The sequence below is a fragment of the Stigmatopora nigra genome, chromosome 5 (assembly GCF_051989575.1).
Source record: "Stigmatopora nigra isolate UIUO_SnigA chromosome 5, RoL_Snig_1.1, whole genome shotgun sequence".
Classification (NCBI taxonomy): Eukaryota; Metazoa; Chordata; class Actinopteri; order Syngnathiformes; family Syngnathidae; genus Stigmatopora; species Stigmatopora nigra.
In genome coordinates, this window is record NC_135512.1 from 7,073,488 (window position 1) to 7,093,986 (window position 20,499).

The 20,499-nt window shown below is 42.5% G+C and overlaps 5 protein-coding genes and 1 long non-coding RNA gene across 9 annotated transcripts; 3 read left to right on the plus strand and 3 right to left on the minus strand.

Moving 5' to 3' along the window:
• Positions 1-125: 125 nt before the first annotated feature.
• On the minus strand, positions 126-4,193 carry mettl13 (methyltransferase 13, eEF1A lysine and N-terminal methyltransferase). The gene is made up of 9 exons (XM_077716668.1): positions 3,950-4,193; positions 3,253-3,525; positions 2,704-3,178; positions 2,408-2,607; positions 2,143-2,332; positions 1,895-2,044; positions 1,372-1,584; positions 1,118-1,249; positions 126-913 (listed from the first exon to the last, which is right to left on the minus strand). Exons 1-9 carry the CDS (start codon positions 4,100-4,102, stop codon positions 639-641), a joined length of 2,061 nt encoding a protein of 686 aa, XP_077572794.1. The 5' UTR covers positions 4,103-4,193; the 3' UTR covers positions 126-638.
• A 176-nt stretch (positions 4,194-4,369) lies between these two features.
• On the plus strand, positions 4,370-6,294 carry itpa (inosine triphosphatase (nucleoside triphosphate pyrophosphatase)). Its single transcript, XM_077717180.1, has 8 exons — positions 4,370-4,593; positions 4,808-4,865; positions 4,955-5,019; positions 5,100-5,173; positions 5,384-5,415; positions 5,562-5,674; positions 5,739-5,815; positions 5,972-6,294. The coding sequence occupies exons 1-8, from the start codon at positions 4,531-4,533 to the stop codon at positions 6,096-6,098; spliced, it is 609 nt and encodes a 202-aa protein (XP_077573306.1). The 5' UTR covers positions 4,370-4,530; the 3' UTR covers positions 6,099-6,294.
• Positions 6,295-7,542: 1,248 nt separating this feature from the next.
• Positions 7,543-9,083, minus strand: rangrf (RAN guanine nucleotide release factor). 2 transcript variants are annotated; one of them, XM_077717540.1, is made up of 2 exons: positions 8,958-9,083; positions 7,543-8,267 (listed from the first exon to the last, which is right to left on the minus strand). In XM_077717540.1, exon 2 carries the CDS (start codon positions 8,218-8,220, stop codon positions 7,648-7,650), a length of 573 nt encoding a protein of 190 aa, XP_077573666.1. In that variant the 5' UTR covers positions 8,221-8,267; positions 8,958-9,083; the 3' UTR covers positions 7,543-7,647. The 2 variants fall into 2 exon arrangements, with proteins under 2 accessions (XP_077573666.1, XP_077573665.1); XM_077717539.1 differs by having other exon boundaries at positions 8,779-9,035.
• vamp4 (vesicle-associated membrane protein 4) lies at positions 8,791-13,863 on the plus strand. 3 transcript variants are annotated; one of them, XM_077717542.1, is made up of 9 exons: positions 8,791-8,986; positions 9,712-9,824; positions 9,948-10,055; positions 10,879-10,925; positions 11,166-11,216; positions 11,488-11,588; positions 12,291-12,370; positions 12,448-12,499; positions 13,155-13,863. In XM_077717542.1, exons 2-9 carry the CDS (start codon positions 9,822-9,824, stop codon positions 13,178-13,180), a joined length of 468 nt encoding a protein of 155 aa, XP_077573668.1. In that variant the 5' UTR covers positions 8,791-8,986; positions 9,712-9,821; the 3' UTR covers positions 13,181-13,863. The 3 variants fall into 3 exon arrangements, with proteins under 3 accessions (XP_077573668.1, XP_077573669.1, XP_077573667.1); XM_077717541.1 differs by having other exon boundaries at positions 8,792-8,972; XM_077717543.1 differs by lacking the exon at positions 9,712-9,824 and having other exon boundaries at positions 8,791-8,972.
• LOC144197012 (uncharacterized) lies at positions 10,291-11,637 on the minus strand. The gene is made up of 3 exons (XR_013326454.1): positions 11,461-11,637; positions 10,846-10,981; positions 10,291-10,729 (listed from the first exon to the last, which is right to left on the minus strand). It is a non-coding gene; the product is annotated as an uncharacterized LOC144197012 (long non-coding RNA).
• Positions 13,864-15,846: 1,983 nt separating the features above from the next.
• Positions 15,847-20,394, plus strand: myoc (myocilin). The gene is made up of 5 exons (XM_077717910.1): positions 15,847-16,388; positions 17,860-17,925; positions 18,014-18,088; positions 18,623-18,834; positions 18,977-20,394. Exons 1-5 carry the CDS (start codon positions 15,917-15,919, stop codon positions 19,556-19,558), a joined length of 1,407 nt encoding a protein of 468 aa, XP_077574036.1. The 5' UTR covers positions 15,847-15,916; the 3' UTR covers positions 19,559-20,394.
• Positions 20,395-20,499: the final 105 nt, after the last annotated feature.

Genomic DNA, 20,499 nt, shown 5'->3' on the forward strand with positions numbered 1-20,499 from the left:
GGTTGTGAGGTGTGTGCATGGCAATGCAGGCCACCCTGAGGGGAGTGAAATTGTAACAATGTAGTAGATAAATAAATTCAGGTTGAAATATTTGGGTAAATGAGACAGGACTGATTCAGATAACATAAAATGCACTGCTATTTTATTTGGCAATAGCACATACAACACATAATACTATTCAGGGCATTGAGGGAAGTATTTACAGGATTTAGAGGTTTAATGCTCACTCTTTCCCCTCAAGCTTGAATTAAATCAGCTTGAACATCTCTGATGAGACCTCAAAATATCTTTGCAATTTTAAATTTTCATCTAAAATGTACCTGGCCAAAATGCTTGAATCCACAATGAACCAGTTAAGTTGCAATGTGTCAACATTTTCAGAAAATTCTGTACTTGTATGGAATAAGGCTTTTTGGTTAAAAAAAAAAAAATACAATGGAAGTAAAGTATAAAAGCCAATGCAAACCTTTCTGATGGTCAACCAGTTCAATCTTCCAAAAGCCAGATTTAAAAGAATAGTTCCTTATTATATATACTTGCATATTAGTTTCTTATTGTATACTTTCATACATATACATTATGTATAATTTTGTCTTTAGCTGTTATTTCTTCAACCCTGCTTTAAGTCCCAGACACCCTCACACCATTTTCATATCTTTCAACAAGTCAGCAATGTCTATTTTGGGGGCGTGGGTCGAGCTGGAGCGCAGTGATTTTTGCAGATCATGTCCCGCTTGCTTCAGCGACGGCGTGACACCCACGTTTTGGCTTTGGCTCTGTCGACAGAGCAGCACTTCGTTGACCTCCCCGTCAATTTTCCGGGAGAGAATGTCGGGAAACACCCGGCTCACGCGTTCCAGCACGTCTTTCCTCAGGGCGGGGTCGCGGCACACCAGGTTGAGTATGAAAATACCTACGGAACCAAAAGAATAGATTTTTATAGACATTTTATTTTCTAATTTCTCAGAAATGAAATGAGATTAGCTTCTACAATAGCATGCAAGAAGGAAGACTGAAAATATTAAGGTATGACTGGACAGCCAATGTTTTATAGTTGCCAACAACTATTTGTAGATAATCAAAAGTTAAATTTTACATAGAAAATGGAATACAATACCTTTAGGGGTCAGGAGATTGGCAACTTTTTGAATGATGGAGTTTTCCACAAAAGCGGCAGGTGGACAGCTCATACCCAACGTGCTGTCCTTATTGTCCACATCGTACATGATGGCATCAAACGAATTACCACCTGGACACAAAAAGAATTATACTGCATATCAACATTGTTAAAAAGTTTTACTCCCACACAGACATACAATAGGTTTAGCAAGTGGCACGATCTTAACGTCAAGCAGTAGTCGTATTACTTACCTTCTTTCTCCAGGAAACAGATGCGCTCAAGGCCATCACCGAGGGTGACGGTGAGGCGATCATCTGGTCGGAACTGGAACCAATCCTTGGCAACCTCCAAAACCACGGGATCCAGTTCTGCCACCTCTACAGATATGCCGGGAACAAAGTCACGAAGAAACTGGGGCAGGCCACCTCCTCCGAGTCCAATTAGTAGCACTTTCACTGGGAAGTCTTAAGATAGAGAGAAAAGATGACACAATTATACTAGGGTTACTATTGCCGCACAAAACGTTCAGTAAAAACAACAAATAAAGTCAATGGCACAATCAGGATCACCATCAGATTGAAAATCTTTAGGGTAAGTTGAAGAAAACAGTCCATGGCAAATCTTACAAAAGCAATGACTAATTCAAAAGAAGGTTGCTAAAGAGCACTGATTCCATTTTTTCCCCTCAGAATGAAGTGATTTGATTTTTTTTATTGTGGTTAGATTGAAAAAGTAACTGCTACAAACAATCTGTCACACTTTCTTTCAATTCACCTTTGTTTTTGTCCTTGCCTATACCCAGCATGGCGAGACCGGCCACCATGACTTCGTGGTGGGCGCAACAGAGGAAGCCGCTGTGCACTGACAGGGAAGATGATGGCGGCACTTTGAATTTTTTTTTGTTCTTCTTTTTCTGACCTGATGCTGAATGAAAGGCACATTTTAAGCAAGTGTGTCATTTGGTTTTGAATCAGCCGTGGATGGGGAAATAAATGCAAAACAAAAAAAAAACATCAACTGACTGCTATTGGATGAAACCAGACGACTCTCAGACTGCACCAGCGCCGCATTGGACAGAAAGACCAGCCTGCGATACAGCTCGCCGTCTTCCCCTTTGACATTTTCCACGCAATACTCTCCGGTGTGCTCGCTCACACCCCTGCTCACCTCCTCACGCCAACCCAGGTCGCCGCCCACTGATAGAAATGGGACCTGATTAGAAAGAAACAAAAAAAGTTAAGATCACCCCAAGTGTTGGGATGGTCCATTCACACCGCCTCCACCTACCTGCTGATTTTGCGGCATTCCCGGGGGAGCCAGGTCCATCACCATGGGGGAGAGCTCCGACTGAACGGCTTGCATGTCAGCGTACTCTTGATTCCTGTGCATAGCCACAACCACCAGACGGCGGAAGTTGGCACTGGCCGCCAGTTGCCGTCGGCCCTCGCTGGAGCTGTATAGCCACGCTGTCTCACTGCCTTGTGGCACTGCAACAGAGAAGCAGACATGACTTTTACATGATCATTCATACAAGGTGTCGAATTAAAAAATAAATAAATAAAAAAAAAAAAAACATTACTCACCAATAAATATGGCAAACTGGTTGAACCTTGGCACCTTGGCAGTTGGGGGTGAATCCTGTACGGTAAGAGTGTATCTGGGCAAACCAGTTTTTGCATGGCAGAGTGTGAGCGATGGGTCTGCTTCGGCATCCGTGCGAGTGCGAAGCTTCTTTCTCAGGACCGAGTAGGCCTGCCGTTCCCGAACGGCCGCCAACAAGTCGCCCGCGAGTGCCAGACGGTTTGGGGCGCCGTCGTCGCCGAGGCACATCTCCAAAATGGGCACCGGCATGGGCAGGCGGAACTTGGTGCAGACTAGGACAAAAACGGGAAGGGCGAAAGAATCGCCGTCCTCCTCGGCACTGGTTTCTTCCTGGAGGCAGTGAAGCCTCACTGCCCATCCCAGCTGGACAAAATGCTCAACTGCCAGACGGATTACACTCTCCTGAGCAAGCGTGATGCACACGTACCGTCCGCCAATGCTAAGTACGCGCCCCACCTGCAAACACACGGCAACATACGTACAATCAGTTGAATTCAAAAAGTCTACAGGTACCGTCACTTTGATAGTACCTCGGTGAGCATGTTCCTCGCCAGTTCTCCTCCTTTCTCAGATGCCATCGCGTCAAGGGTGCCTTTGTCCAGGCAAACCTGGAAACACGAGTCTTCGTACGGCATCTGAGTGGCGTCCACTTGCTGGAACGTCAGGCCAGGTCGCCGCTCGGCGTTACGTTGATTCATGTGGGACACCACCGTCTCGCTGATGTCAATGTTGGTCAGGTGCTTGTAGCCCACGTCGTGAAGCTGCTCGCTCAACTCGGAGTTGCCGCAGCCGACCACCAGTACCTGAAATACGGAAATTGTCAGCTTTGGGAAAATGCTTGTTCGATAATAAAACTTAACCTTGAAAAACAATAGTCTCAACTTAGCTTCATGTGATCTGATCTGGTGTGTTTTTGACCAGTTGGAAAAATTAAGCAAAACAATTTGAAAGTTTTGGGTTTTTTTTTAATAGAGGAGTTTATTTAGGAAAAGACACACATGAAAGAGGTTTATCTTACAAAACGAATCAAACATTTTCAACGTTTTAGGCTCATCTCTTTTCTTTGCATTGTTTGTAATCCTAAATGTAGAAACTACAATCAAATATAGACCTATAAATAGAAGTTTGCAGTGCTATTTGTATTCCAAGTGTTCAAAATGACTTCAGTATTAAGGTCTTAAGTTAAGAAAAAGCATATAATGTAAATTTATGTAGGAATGAGTTTACCTGGTCTTGCATTTTGATGTACTTGTGCAAAACGCCGCATAGTTTGTTGTAGTCTCCATACCATTCGAAAGACTTCTCACCTCGCTTCTTGAAAAATTTCTCCCAGTACTCAGCAGAACTAAATTCCTCTGCCGTCCTAGGTAATAAACTCATTTTTACTTCAATTTATTTTTTCTAAATTGTGCACAAAATCTGGAGACCCGGGGCAGTACGTCAACAATTCAACCCGCATGGTAGTTTTAGCCCGGACAACATTGCTAGACGTACGTGCATCTGATTGGCTACATAACAATATGCTATTTTAGATCACTCGTTCATTGGCTTAAAATAATGAACACTTGTTTTCTATTGGTCGTTGCTTGGTGCTTGAGGTTAAATAACCGTGTGAAATTATAACCGGGCGAGTGTCAAACAATGACAAAATATAAATAACATTTTATAAACTCTAATAATTATTAATTTCTACATAAAATATGTTGAAACACGTTAGGTATCCTGCTTTATGTCATATTTAAGATATCCATTCACCTATAAACCGTAGAAGAAGAAAAATCAGGCAACGAGTAAGAAGAGGAGCCAACATGGCGGTTCCGGTTGGTCGGCATGTAGTGTTTGTCACTGGAAACGCGAAAAAGCTTGAAGAGGTAGGACACCTTAGTAGTAACAGTACTATCAGTTTAGTAGTGATTTTTATTCAATAGTATGTATATCTGTTGCTGTCCATAATGAAAGATTAGTGACGCTTTAACCAATACACATGAATCGCTTTGAGACTCTTCACGCACGTCACAGCCACCTGCCGGTTATTTGTGGCGTTGCAGCCTTATAATTCTCATCAATTACCACTTGGCTTCACAGGTAGTTCAGATTCTTGGCGATAAGTTTCCCTACAAACTTATTTCAAAGAAAATTGACTGTAAGTATAAGGTATGTGTAGAACGTATTACTGTTTCATCGAACTTCACTATATTTATATATTTTTTATCTATCCATCAACTTTTGTAGTACCTGAGTACCAAGGAGAGCCAGATGAGATTTCCATACAGAAATGCAAAGAGGCTGCAAAAGAGGTACCTGTACTATTATAAAATGTTGTATTTTTATCCTTTAAAATTGGTATAGAAAGTTTATTACTGTATATTTTGTTCAGGTTGACGGACCAGTCATTGTTGAAGACACCTGTCTATGTTTCAAGGCTTTGGGGGGATTGCCCGGCCCATACATGTCAGTTTTTAAATTTAATACACTGTATATTAGGGTTGCCACAACTGATTATTTTGATGGATGATTAATCATCAAATTTAACTTGCAATCATTTCACTTTTTCACTTGCTAAATAGTTTTAAAGAAATACTATTAAACGTTTTATATTAAAAGAAAAAATGATTTGTTTTGTTTTGGTAAATCTCACAAAATACATGTTTTGTTTTTCAGAAAGTGGTTCCTAGAACAACTCAAGCCAGAAGGTGAGCAACAGTTACTTGCTTAACATTGAATGTTGCAATGTGAAGCCTCTATGGATTAAATAAAATTAAAAAAAAAGTGTACACCCTGATCTCTCCATCCAAAACATTGAATCCGCAAGCCTGTAATTGTGTGTGTGTTTTTTAAGGGTTGTACAAACTTCTCGCCGGCTTTGAGGATAAATCCGCCTGGGCTCTGTGCACCTTTGCCTTCACATCTGGAAAAGACCAGCCGGTGCAGCTCTTCAGAGGAATAACACAGGTGCCTTCACATCAAACCCGGGACAATGTAACGCATGTCCTAAGTCATCATGATTTTTTTTCAGGGGCACATCGTAGAACCTCGGGGACCTCGAGACTTTGGATGGGATCCGTGTTTCCAACCTGAAGGTTATGACAAAACGTAGGTGCTTGTGTTGGGGATTTACCACACGGGGGACCCAGAGATTAACAAATGTCCAAAACTTTTACCACTACAGTGGTCATAGCAGTTTTTTTAAACAATTAAAATGTTATTATACTTGACATAGAAAAAAAAAAAACAATCATGTTGTTCCAGATATGCAGAGTTGCCTAAACAAGTGAAAAACTCCATATCTCACCGGTACCGGGCACTGGCGTCCATGTCGGAGCACTTTTCAACGCCAGCCAAGCGTAGGAAGACGAATCATGGAGAGGAGAAATGACTACAAAAGAGCTCCAAGTGTATTGAAAATAAATGTTTTTTTTTATAATCGTGTTATTGTGTAGTGGGAAAAATCATGCCGAAAATGTAGAAACTTAAGTGAACCAATAGCTATTTTATGGTTCCTCAAGATGTAAATGTGTGTCCTTTATTCTCTTATTCCACTAAAATCCAATAAATTCTTTTTTTCCCTTGGACTTCAACATTTTTTAATGGAAAGTACTATTGAATACTGGGAAATATTTAAAAGCTTAGCTGTTTTTTTTTTGGTTGTTTTTTTATACGAAAATAGGTCTTGAGTTTGTCATTTTGTAAAAATGTCATTCCTTTCCCATCTGCCACTCCTCCAAATTTGTCATCAGAGGATGTGGTTTTAGAGATTTTTTTATTCTTTTGGGGGATAATGCGTAAAACATAAAGCAAGGTTATTAATACTTTCTGGATGCACAGTAGATTCCAAGACAAAATGTGATGTGAAATGAAGGAGCATTACTCACATAAGAAGATCCAGATTCCTGATGGGAGCAGCAGATTAAAGCCAAGGAAAATCATGATGATTGTTCAGGCTGGCTGCTTCAGGGGAGGTAGAGAGAGAACGAGAATATCTGCAGCCCAAACGGAGCTGGAATAAGCAGGGAATTTTGGATAGTAAGTTACCCATTGAGTCACAAATCACAGTACAGAATGATAACGTGACGGATACGGCCCACGTGCAACACATGTGAATTCAAACAAAGTCGTGTGTAGACGACAGGTAAAACCAATTGGTGGAAAAGCAAGATTTTGCCCTTCTAACACAGGAGGAAAAACAGGAAAAGGACTGCAAGACGTAAACCTGGTGTCTGTCTGCCATGATTACACAAGAGGATGCGGAGGTTTTGATGTGGCTTCTAGATGAACATACCTGACCCACATGAAAACCTCCAGATGCTCTTAAAAGGGATAACAAGAACCCACAGGAGTATCAAAGAGACCTTTGTGCCACATACCAAATGGTTGACTCGTTTTTTTTTGTTCCAAAGGGCGCAAACTAATGACTTTCCATAAATGTTTCCTGTAAACGGGAGTGAGGGGGAAGAACGTTTTTTTTTTTTTTGGTTCCAAAGTGATGGAAAAATTCCAACTAGGACTAGTTGTTTGTTAGTAATGTTTTTTTAAATTTTATTGGCCTCTAACTGCTAATAATCGATGTTGAAAACCCCATATTGTTTGATCACTGCTGGAGTACCCAGAGAAAACCCATGCAAAAACTCCACACAATAAGTACTTCCCGGGAATCAAACCCTCAACCCCAGAACTGAGGCCGAAGTGCCAACAACTTTCCACCGTGCCACCCTTAACATCTCATCTCATTTTCTGTACCACTTTATCCTCACTAGGATCACAGGAATGTGGGTAACCAGGGATACTAAATCACATTTCCTTGGATGAAAAAGCATACTTGCTTGGTGTAATATAACGAAATATAGTCATTTTATTTTTGGAGTGGAATAACATTTGGGAGGGGCTGCAGATAAAAATAATAGGCGTTTTTTTTTTTTTTTGTTATTTTAACCAAAAAGTTCTGGGTTGTGAAGGGTGAGCGACTGCAGCAGATGCTGGAAGTCGTCCGCAGTCCAAGGCAAAATGCCGGGCTCCATGGCCGGGGGGATGCTACTGCTGTCCGGGCAGATGCTCTGCGGGTCGTTGAACGTCACCAGAACGTCGGTTCCGAACTGCGGCAGGCGGAAGACGCCCAGGTGGAGCCTGACCCGGTTCCGGGCCGTCTCGTTGTATTTGGACACGCACTGGATTCCCGTCAGCACCCAGGCGGAGTGGCAGGCCGACAGCGAGAGTGACGCTTTGGACAGGGGGATCACGCCGATGATCTCATGGGCGCCGGGCTGCGAGGCGGCGTTGTTCCCGGCGATGTCCTCGAAGTGGAACGGGGCAGCGTCTGGGTCCGACACGTGGCCTTGGTACTCGACCAGTTCCACGATCAAGCTCTGGTCGGTGTTGGGGTGGACGAAGGCTTCCTGGTTGTCCGGAATCTCGCGCAGCTGGCTCACGTCCGCGGCGCTGTGAGGCAGGACAGCCGAGAAGGCACCGCCGAACAGCGGGTGAGGCTCGTTCACATGCTGCATATCCACTTGGCCAGAGGAGACTTTCACTCTGTAACTTTTTAATTTGTCTGCAAATAATAATAAAAAAAACACTTTACATTCCCCTCCAACGAATATTAAATGTGCACCAACATTAAGTGGGCGACTTGCTTCCCAGTGAAGCTTCTTCTTTTCGCAACGAGGCTTGGAAAAGACGCTGCTGCCACCTACAGGCAGGGTAGGAAAAGACACTGGAACTCATCGTGATTTGTTTTTGTTTTTAATCCTTTCGTGGACGGAGTTTATTACAATCGATAGCTATTTAGAGACTTAAGACCGCTAACCTAAATATAGACCAAATGGCTATTATTGATCAGTAGGAAAAAACTTTTTATGTAAATATTATTATTGTATGTTTTTGATTTGTGTAATTACAAATGCATATAACTGCCGTCTATAAATAGGCCAGACTAGTGTGTAACAACGCCGTTTTACTTCCTAAAAATCCATTACGTTCAGAATGATTTTAACCCTGTTATACTGGCATGTTTTCCGTTTTATAACTTAAAACAAATACAAGCAAAACAGTATATTAATGACCTGTATGAGATATTTTAGAAAGGGTGGGTGCGGTTTTCCGACAGACTTCCTGCCATTTTCTGGTCAGCTGATCCGTGATCAAGCTATCGCAAAACAGTAGCAGGAGTAGTGAAGGAAGCTCGATTAACATCCACAATGCGGTCTTTTTGGGACATTATTTGATAAAACCTCGCACCAACCTGGCACCCTAAAGAGTGAGTCTTCCGAGGTTCGCTTATTTTATTAGCTCAATCGAGTGTCGGTTGTTGTTAGCATCCGTAGTTTAGCATGGAGGCTGTGACATGTCAAAGAGGAGTGACATAGCTCGTTCATTTGCAACGTCTTCGTTCATTTTACGACATAAAGCGTTGCTTTGTGACTCAACTATTGTGGTGGCAAATGTTTATAGTACGAAACAGCTGTGTGACAGCTGTGTTTGTCAGAGAAGGCTAAATGGAGAACAGTAAAGAAAATAATTACATTGACAGCAGCATCTTTGCCTTCCTGTCATCCTGCGCACTCATTTCTATATTGACTCCATCTCTGATAAATGACATTTTAGTCTTCTAATTATTTCTCCTTTCCTTTTCAAGTGACTTATTTCTGAGCTCAAATTAAAAAAACTATCATCCAGACTGTTACTATATTTATTATTTCAGTCATAACACCTTTAGTTTTTACTGTTGTTTTTGTTTGTGTTGATTGTTTTTAATGTTCTTTTCCACAATGTGCATGTGAAACCTAAATAAAGGTCCCAAAGATGGAGGCTGTAAGGCCCTAATGGCTCTCGTTTTTCGGCCCATTGACATTTATTTGACAAATGTTGGTCTTAAGATGGGCATTGAGAAAAGTAATAAATGGATTGAAAGAGATTTTCCTATTGCCTTTCTATTTTCTATGTTCCTTACTTACTAGCTTTTGTTACCCGCACTTTCTCTCTTTTACTCGCCCTAGTTTCTTCTGTTCTGCATTTATCGGAAACTTCCTTGCGCTGAAAGGTTTCCAGTCTCGGTGCCAGAATCGAACGTGGGGAAAGCGCCTGTTTCCAAATTGCACTGGACTCAATGGTACAAGCTTTATGGTTGATCAGAGTGAAACAAAGATTATGTGGTAGTAGTGTCTAATGAAACTTGGTATTGCAATATTCTCTCACAATAATAGTTGTAATGGCTTCTCTCCCCTGACGACAGAGGGAGCCCGACCGGGAGGAGCAACAGCAACTTGACGACAACATGCCCCCCAAATTTAAAAGACATCTCAACGACGATGAGGTCACGGGGTCGGTTCGCAGCGAGAGGGTTTGTTTGCATCACTTATTATTATTTATGTTGTATTAGTGGTGCAAATTACTGTTTCTCAATCTTTTTTAAAGATGTGGGCACCCTTTTTGCATTGCAGAAATCTGAATACATATCTGTTCATTTAAAACTGTCAGCAACAGGAATTAATGAAACACGAAAATGTCTAATTTTTCACACCGACTTGTAAAATTACGATTTGGACTTATTGTTGATTTTTCAATTTTATTTTTTATTATTGTCATCAATGAGTTAAAAATGCACCTGTTTTGGTTTGCTGTGGTTACTTAATCAAGGTTGGATGATGGTCTTGATACTTCAATAATCTCCCGGAACATCCCACAAACGCGCAGTGCTGAGAACACCACAGCAACAGTGATCTCCCGCCACGCCGCCGGCCAATCAGAAAGCGAGCCTCTCTTCTGCTGTTAAAAATTGAATGCGCCCGCCCTCGCTGATTCGCCACAAATAGCGTCGGGTGTTACATGTCGCCGCTTCTTTTAGCCCCTCGTCCGTACCTCTTGATCCGCGCTCACGCATTGGATCCGGTCCTTCATTGGCACGGGCTGGCTTCTTTTGATGTTGGCTCAGGTGGAGACAGTGATCAGACGAGTCACCCCTCATCATGATCCTCGTAAATCTCCAAATGAGCTTGAGCGGAAAGTTCAGCACCCCTGTAAAAGAAAAATGTTATCCTTTTATCGAAGTAATACCAATGCCCTTTCAGAGATATTCAAATCCAGAGCAATATTTATAAAAAAAAATAGTCATCTGTGGAAGAGTGATGTACCTTTTGGTAATCGGGCCCTTTTTCTCTTCACAGAGGAATCTGCTGGAAGAAGATTCAGATGAGGAGGAGGACTTTTTTCTGTGAGTTTGCATGTGCTTATGGAGGGTGGTCAAAAAGTGGGTATGCAATCCAGTGACTAGGACACAAATGGGAGGATAGGAAAGATTAGGTCATGACCCAAAGGGTCAGTTGGACAGTTTAGCTCATTGGCTGTCATTGATGGGGAATAGATGTCCAATCCATCTAGCATCATCCACGTCGCAGAAAGAGTGAACCATGGTGCTGTTATGGTCCTGACTGGCTTTCTCCCTATTTTTCAGGCGTGGCCCGACGGGACCCCGAATGGGAGGACAGAATGAAAAGCTAAAACAGTGAGTCCAAGTCACAGTCAGTGGGGTCTGCTTATTTTGCATACGCTGTTTGTTTTCTTTACAGGGGGCTTTTGTTGGTACTTTTTGTGGCACATTGTTTAATATGCACACTGTTTTTAAGCTGTTGGTCCTGAACAAAGCAAATCCCTCTTGGAAAAAAAAGGGGCCGTCCTGTTCAAATACATTTGATTTACGGTGGATTGAAACAAAAAACCAAAAAAAAAATAGAAAACAAAATACTGACCACTCTTTGTGTCCTGGTGGTTGTCAGCGTCCAGTCGCAGGTGGACGAGGTGATTGACGTAATGCAGGAGAACATCTCCAAGGTGATCGAGAGAGGCGAGCGTCTCGACGACCTGCAAGACAAGTCAGGTGAGTCATAGAAAATGACTAAAAATATATATATAAAAAAAAAAAAGAATATATACTCTACTGAATGGGCTATTGTATGCTAAAAGTTTGTGTTGTGATGTCAATGTGTAAAAAAAAAAAAAAAACAACAACATGTGTTTCTGGAGCAAATTTGCACTCCAAACAACAGCTCAATGATGAACACATTGGGAAGTGGCCATTCTCTTGGCATTCAAGCAGTTCTTGTATCCGAGTGGCCAACAACACACACGTGGAAGACATTTGCGAGACCGTGTCGTGAGCGTCGCCCTCGGGCGCTCGTCACAGGTGCAACCTCGGAAGTTGGACTTGCTTACATTCTGTCGGGTTAACGAGCGTCTTCACGAGAGACGGCAGACGCACGACAAAGACTCGCAGGGGAGGTCTGACCGACCTCGGAAGAGGGGACCGGAGTGTTTCTGCACGCTAACGAACGCTCTGTTAACAAGTGGGGTCGGTGTCCCGGCAACGGGCGGGCGGGATTACACCAAAAAGCCATAAGTAGTAAGCATCAAAATGTGTTTTTGTCCTGTTGTGTATAAAAAAAGGCTAGTGGTCACATGTTTTGGAACCTTGCGTAACCTCGGCGCAGTCTGAGTCACGTCAGTCCGAGTAAACGCGATCCACAGCTTCTCCTAGAATTTCTCCTTACTTGTCCTCATGTGACTTTTTCACTTTTTCCAGAGAGTCTGTCGGACAACGCGTCGGCCTTCAGCAGCCGATCCAAACAGCTGCACAGGAGGATGATGTGGCGGAACATGAAGGTGTGTTATCGGCAGCCCCCCTCCCCCCCTTTGCACAACAAGTGTCAAGAGGCTTCTCCTGCCCCTTTTGTTTTCAGATGAAGATGATCATCGCTTTGGTGGTGGTGGGTCTCCTGTTGATAATCATTGGTGAGGATGAAGCCCACACGTTTGCTCAAATTTAGGAAAAATGCAAACATAACTTAACTCTAAGGCTATATGTTGATGTCATAATATGGGATATTTACATAAAGATTGGATTGATCCAAAAAATTAACATCATTAGGATACCAAGTTACAGCCAGCCCGTCATGGGAGCTAAACTGTCACAGAAACTACAAAAACACGACTTAAATTAAATATAAAAATAAAAAACAGGTGGCAATAAATACCTAATGGGAATATTAGTCATATTTACCTTGCCTTTTTATATGGTAGAAGACAAATTCCTCTCAAAGTCCTCATAGTGCTTGTGGGTTTAATAGCTTCTTTTGTAATGGCACCAAGTTTTGGAGAGTAAAAGGATACCACCATACATCCACCTGGATTGAGATTTCAATTTGTTAAGCACAATCGAATTGAAAATCCATGGAAACGTCGATAAACATTGACACTTTTAGATATTCCGTATCGTTCCAATCTTTGACGGGTTTCTACAATGGTCAAAAAGATGAGATTTCAGTGAAATTTAATTGGAGTCATTTGTATTGAATTACAAATATGTCTCATAAGCCACGGTTAGAATTAAATGGCACTTAAAAGCCAAATAGACGGTATGTGGTGACTGAAAACTTTGCTGTCTCAGTTCCAGTTATTCTGCGGTATCGCTAATGTCTACAAACCAAGACGAGGGACTACCTCCATCCTCGTCTTTCTCAAAATCTCTTCAAACGGTCCCACCGTCCAATCAAGGGGTGGACGCCGGAAGACACCACCCTTACTTTGTCATCACTAAGGTTGGCCGCCTTCATCCCTACTTTGGAATTATAGGAAGCGTAGACTCGTTTTCATTGGACGCATCCCTCTTTGCACCAAGTAGTAGTTTGATATGTGACATTACCGTGTAACCTGCCAATCTAGTTAATAAAGGGGGGACTTTTTCATGCTTTTCATTATTTCTTTACCAAAGCCTGCCATTTACGGAGCTGGGCATCAAATTTATTTTGGAAGTCTAGGGCAGTCAATGATTTAAGAGGCTTTGCATTTTTCTTTTTTTTTTTTTAAGTCAGTCAAACTCGCAGATCATGAATGTTTCTAGACCAGGAATAGTCAACAGCACCAATGCACTGCACTATTTTTTTTTTAGTTGTGTTGAGTTTTGAAGCTCGGCTTGTTAGAATTCTAGACATCGTTTTTAAAGCTGTGAAGCAGTCTGGTTTAAACAAGCCTTGCTATTTAATGTCTTTTAATTTATTCCAAGTTTTACGTGTCGATTGTGTGACGCCGCACTTGGTGTAAGCATTCCAATGTTTATCTCATCCTCTGTGTCTGAAATAAAGTGCTTTTAAAAGTCATTTTTCCAGTTTGGTCTGGTTTTCGGGTTGATGGAACTAAACACCATTTGGTGATGAGGGAACGCTTCAAATAGAACTCTAATCAGGTCAAGCAGAAAAAGTCATGTACAATCTTTTTTCTTATACCTGTTACCCAAAATAAAAACACTTGTATAACAAAAAAAACTACTAGTTTAAGTAGAATAGACCTCTAGTGCTGTTAGTGGCAGCCAATTAGCATCCAGCTGGGTCTAACCAGGTGAAGGCTATTAATTTACAGTTAAGTGGGTAGGCATTCATTTAGTATTAAAAGAAAAAGTATTTTTTCCCAAAAACATGATATGGATACATGCCCCAAAAACACACAACAGAGTTTATGGAGAGTCCAAAAATGTTAATATCTTTGAGATCTACCCGTTTTTGCAATTGGACACCTCCATTGTCTCAATTTTGCCTGGTGGCTTCCACATCTGAAGTCGATATGTGGGAAAACTCATAAGAAAAATGTTTTTGCCAATGAATAACAGTTTAAAATCGTACATGTGACGGTATAATCCATTTTGCATATGCTTGGGCAAAAATAAAATGAGGAAAAATAAAGTTTAGACATTTCATTGGACTGGTAAAAGTTCCAACATATCTAAGAGCTCATTGTCGTCCGACCGGGGTCTTTTATATCACTTGGGCCCCGACCATGGCACCTCCACCCAGGGGTGACGCTTTTATGTGACGTTTTAAACAGAAGCAGTCTGGGACTGTTAAAAACATCCACACAATCACATGCCTGTTTAAAAACAATCGTGCCGAAAATCTCACCCTCCTGTAACATTGTGAGCCGAGGACTTTTTATTTTTTGTAAGTCTTCCACATTGGCAGCACAGTATGTTTTGGTCTTGTTCAGGGATGACTTCAGATTCCGGGCATAGCAGCGGTTCCGTGAGTCACATGAAAAGAAATTAAACACACACAAAGTGGAGCGCCAAGTGGTATTAGTCACGCCGTAAATTGATATAAGTGTCTCAGTCTCTGCGAGTAAAAGCAACAAATCTCCAACGAAAGAGACTTTAAGCCTCTTTGGCTAAGATTTGTGAAAACAAGCATGGTTAAACACTTAATGCTGCTGCTCATATCCCCTTTTTCCCCCACCATCTTTCCTCCCTAAAAGTACAGAGACATACAATGTTATTCCTCAACCATGAGTGGGAAAGATAAAATGCCTCAATTTGGTGCCCGCAGGAAATAAAGTGGAAGAGGATGAAACCCAGCTGGGGGTATTATTTTAATGATCAACAAATTAAACAATTGCATATCCATTTAAAATGGGCAATTATTAATAAAACCATATGAAATATTTTATTTTTCATTATTCAAAATATTCCAATATTTTAGTTAACTTCTCCTTTTGTCATTTACAATCAAAGAATCATTTGAATAGACTAATTTTCATTCATTGTTGTCTTTTTCTATGATGCAATTATTTAGTTAGTGAAATTGTATACTATACTAGAGGCTGCAAGTTAAAAGAACTAGAATTTGCAGTTTGTTTGTTTTTTTCATGACTTAATAATAATATATAATGATAATTAACAAAGTAAGTGATGTCCTACTGTTTTTGGCATCCGCTGAAAAACTCCCAGGTGACCCCCCCCCCCCCCCCTTTCTGCATCAGGCGACTCCTGAGCCGGATGACCCCCCCTCACCCATCCACACGAAAGGTGACACCGCTGTAATCTCACCCTGCGAGGCCCCGACTTTCTCAGAACGCGTCGGCCATATCCTAATAATTACTTATGGGTTATTAAATAAAACAATGTGGTGTTTACAGATTCAGAAAAGGTTTATAATTGTATTGGGGGTGAACTGTGGGTTAAAAGAAATCTTTGAAAACATGCAATCCTACTCCTCCCGTAAATTCTAATTTCACCCCTCCCTCGCTCTCTCCTCACTCCCTCCTTTTTACCTCTCCGCTCACCGTATAAATATCCGTGTGGGGTACGGGGGAGAGTCCAGTCGAAGTGACCGGGAGAAAGACGCTAAAAAGTCTCATCGGATTTACTCCTCGCTATACTTGGTCATGTTCCTCCTGCTATCCTTGTCCCTTTTGGGGTTCCTCGCCCGGCCGGGTGACGCCCAAGAGCGAGCCGCCCTGTGGAGAGGCAACGACCGTGCCGGGCGATGCCAGTACACCTTCACCGTGGCCAGCCCTTCCGAAGCCAGCTGCCCCCGAGTCGGAGGCCCCGAAATGGAGGGCGTCCAGGCCAGGCTCTCCCTGCTGGAGGCAACGGTGGCCAGACTGGTGGGAGGGGGCGCGGAAGCATCTGTGCCGTCCGCACCTGATGCGGGGGCTGAACTTCAGGAGGCGCTGAACCGGGCGCTGGGTGAGAGGAACCTGCTCCAAGGGGAGAAGGAGCGCCTGGAGAGGGAGCAAGAAGCGCTTCAGAGGCGACTGTTGCAGATGCTGAGGGAGACGGAGAGCCTGAGGAGCAGACCGTGCCCCCCGCAGACCCCCGCCGTGCCGGGAGCCGATATCATGAGAGCGGCGGGAGGTAAGGATAGCGCCCGGGGGCCAAATCTACTCGCCACGTCAAAAATATGCATGTGTAAAAAGTGCTCATTGAGAGACCAATGGAAGTCAGGGAATTAATCTTAATAATATTCTCTTCTCTTTATATGTTTCTTTTTAAATGAAACGACAAGGTAGTATGTCTAGGATCTCCTTTTCTGTGTTTACAAAGAGATTATTTTAACCCCAAATAACATTGGGAAATTGCAATCATCCAATTTGCTCCAACTTTTAAGCAACTTTTTTTCAGCAGATTTTCGTCCCATTGCACATTTCCATGCCCAATACGGGTTGAAATAAAGTTCTAATCTAATCTAATCTAAAAATGTGATTCGCGTAAGAGCCAATTAGACTGCAAATAATACCAGCACCACCCACTTGAAAAGAAATGGTTGCCACATCAATGGCGGCCAATGAGTGACTTCACATAATGTTTAACATACATGACCGGATATTTTTACCCTCCACCTTCACAGTTTTAATATTCTCATTTAGTGAAAGTTTGCGCGTAAACACCCGACTCGGTTTACTCCCAGTTGGGTCAGCTGACTATTTATGAGCTTTTACGACGGCTGTTTCCCTTCGCGTGGCGAGCCGGGTGCCAAGTCAAATGTAATTCACAACCTGGAAGCAGACATTACGCGCTCCAGGCTTTTCAAGAAAATGACTTGGGGGAGGAATTTTCTGTATATATATACATATATGTATTCATATATATATACATATACATATATGTATACATACATATATATATATATATATATATATATATATATATATATATATATATATATATATATATATATATATATATATATATATATATATATATATATATATATATATATATATATATATATATATATATATATATATATATATATATATATATATATATAAACACCTTGTGTAGCTATAACAACCTATTCAGGGCAAACTGAGGATAATAAACAAAGATGGAGTCCCATCTGGACCACACATGCATACGAGCAGCAGCTTACAATGTGTTTACTTGTAGGACTGATAAATGACTTTGCCCATTAACCTCCTGTTCTGTTTTCATTTGTTTTGTACCGTCGTTATTACTTCCTGCCGTTTCTCTGTCATTAGCGGACTACATATGAAAGCCATTAAAGCTTTCGGCTTCATTACAGCTTTTTGTTTATATGCAGCCGAGGTTGACCTTTTGGTAACTTGTACACGATTCATTCCGATATTCGTCAGGCCTTTTTTTCAAACAAACTCCAGAATGAAAACATGCTAATGTACGATGGCGTGGGGGTCACCTCGCTTTCCGACTGCGTGTCTCCACGGCAGCTGAGAATGTGGGTGTCCACTTCCTACTGTGGTATTCTATAAAGCTGGAGTTACCTTCACACGGCCTCTCAAACTACCCCCCCCCCCCCCCCCCGTGTTATTGCTAAGTAATTAAATCATGGATTGACTGTGTGCAGGTTCGAGCCCCGTGTCCCACCTGATGGCGCGTCCCAACAGGCAGGGTGACAGCAGCAGTTGGAGAGGTCAGGAGGTCGCCTTGCACCCGCATCCAATTTTTCACGTCACAAACACTCTGACGCCTTTTCACATCCGTGTTTATGCGTGCGACAGACTCGGCGTGGCAGGAGGGCTTCCAGGAGCTCAAGGCTGAGGTGACCGAAGTTCCCGCCCCTGAAGAATACACAGGTGGGTTGGAATTTAGACTCCAATTATGACATCATAACCACTCATTTTTTTCCCAAATAAAGAGCTTTGTTTTTTTACTTTATTATCATTTCATTATAATTGAATTGAATTTTTTTTCTATATTTTGATATTTTCATTAAAAAATACACAGTACAGCTCTATTTTTGTACTATAATGTAGTTATATACCTACCTTTAAGTGACTAAAAGAAAAGAACTGGCTACACAATTGTCTAAAACTACAAAACATGCAATTTTCATTTAACCAATAATTTCTTGTACTTCACTCACATGAGCAGCTCTGGCATGAATACAACACCCAAACAACCTTTCCTCACGCCAATATGACACTGCCAAATATGACACCCCCTCAAAAAGTTGCCGCCATGGTGACGGCCTCAAAGCAAACAGCGCTATTAATATTGAACGCGCGTCGAGCACGCGAATAGCAGCGTCATGCTAGCCCGCCCTTGCGACTTCCTGGATTTGGACTTGTACGCCAAGCATCAACAACATTGCCTTTTTTTCGGCCCAGGTTGCGGCGTGCTGACGTCCGTGTCGGAGCCCGTCACTCACAGGAAAACCGACAGCATCGCCGGCAAATACGGCGTGTGGATGCAGGACCCCGAGCCCGTGGCTCCCTACGGGCCCGACATGGTGTGGCGCATTGACACCGTGGGCTCTGAAGTCAGGCAGCTCTACGGATACCAAAATATGGAGCAATTCTCCAAGGGTTTACCCACAAAGGTGATTTGGAGTGGCTTATAAATCGTTCCGTTTGTGACAGATGTCAATGAAATATGGCAATGCTTTGAATTTGGCTGCTTAGGCAGAAGCCTGTTCCCTTAAGAGTGCGTATTTGTCGTTAAATGAAGCGTTCTGTTGCCAGGTGGTGGTATTGCCAGAAGCTCTCGAGGGCACGGGCGCCACCATGTACCGAGGCTCGCTCTACTACCAGCGCCGGCGCAGCCGCACGTTGATCCGCTTTGACCTGGCGTCGGAGAGCGTGGCGGCGCGGCGTGAACTGCCTCACGCCGGCTTCCACGGCCAGTTCCCATACTCGTGGGGTGGTTACACCGACATCGACCTCGCGGTGGATGAGCGTGGCCTGTGGGCCGTCTACTCCACCAGCAAGGCAAAGGGTGCCGTGGTGCTGTCCCGCTTGGATCCGCATGACCTGCGCGTCACCAAGAGCTGGGAGACCACTGTGCGCAAGAACGGCGTGGCCAACGCCTTCGTCATCTGCGGCCGCCTCTACACCGTCGCCAGCTACTCGGCGGCCAACACCACCGTCAACTATATGTACGACACCGACAGTAGCCGGGGTCATGTTTTGGCCGTCCCCTTCCAGAACAAGTACCGCTACAACAGCATGATCGATTACAACCCGACACAAAAGAAGCTCTTTGCGTGGGACAACTTCCACTTGGTCTCCTATGACCTGAAGCTGGGGCGCCCCCCGGCGGCCTGAGACCCCCACCAAGCCAAGAAAATGGACTTTGGCGTATGCGCTCTTTCTATACAGACTCATTACCGTTGGCAAAGCTGCCAGTTAGCTAAAAAGAAAAAAAGCTACACAAATACATAACTATTTTTCATTATGTACATTGTAACTTAACTTAACCCTTTCAGGGACAGTGGTCACTACAGTAGACAGCTATTCAAAAATGTAACCTCCAGACTTTAACCCTTTATCGGGCAAGTGACTATTTTTCGTCATCAAAAAACACGCCATCCTATTTGATTTTTTAATTATTAATCATTATTGGACTTTTTAAATCTAATCTAGAAATGAAAACTGAAATACACAACTAAAGTATTTTAACAATTGCAAAGGTACTACTGGTAGATCATATGACAAAATCTTACCCTGACTAAAACGAGCGTGCTGGTTCCGTGCTTCGTTGGTTCATTTTGTGTCCTTCAAACCAGGAAAAGGGCAAAACTGCTCTCCGTCCGAGCTCAAACCGAATAGTTTTCACTGCTGCGTGCCATTAGGGGAATGAAATATTTATGCTTTATTTTGATGTTCAATGTAAACCATTCCCTATCAGTGAAGGCAATGGACGTCCAATTCGCTTGCACTAGGAGGGTTGGCCTCAATTACTCGCTGATAGCCTCGATTGGACATTCGCTATTGTCAAAGTCAGCCAATGAGTAAAGGAAATATGTAATACTCAGTAGAGGTGTTTAATACTCCTTGGTAATTGTGCATGATTCAATAACAAATGTCTTAGGGACAAAAGTTTTGTGAAACTGTCTTGATGTATAAACTGAAAGAAATTATTAAAAATTCTTAAAACTTTATATGCATTGTAGGCCAACATTGTGTGTGGGTTGTGGAGGAGTGTGTATATAAAAAAAAACACATAAGAATGACTGCATAATTGAATGTAAAATAATTGCTATCAT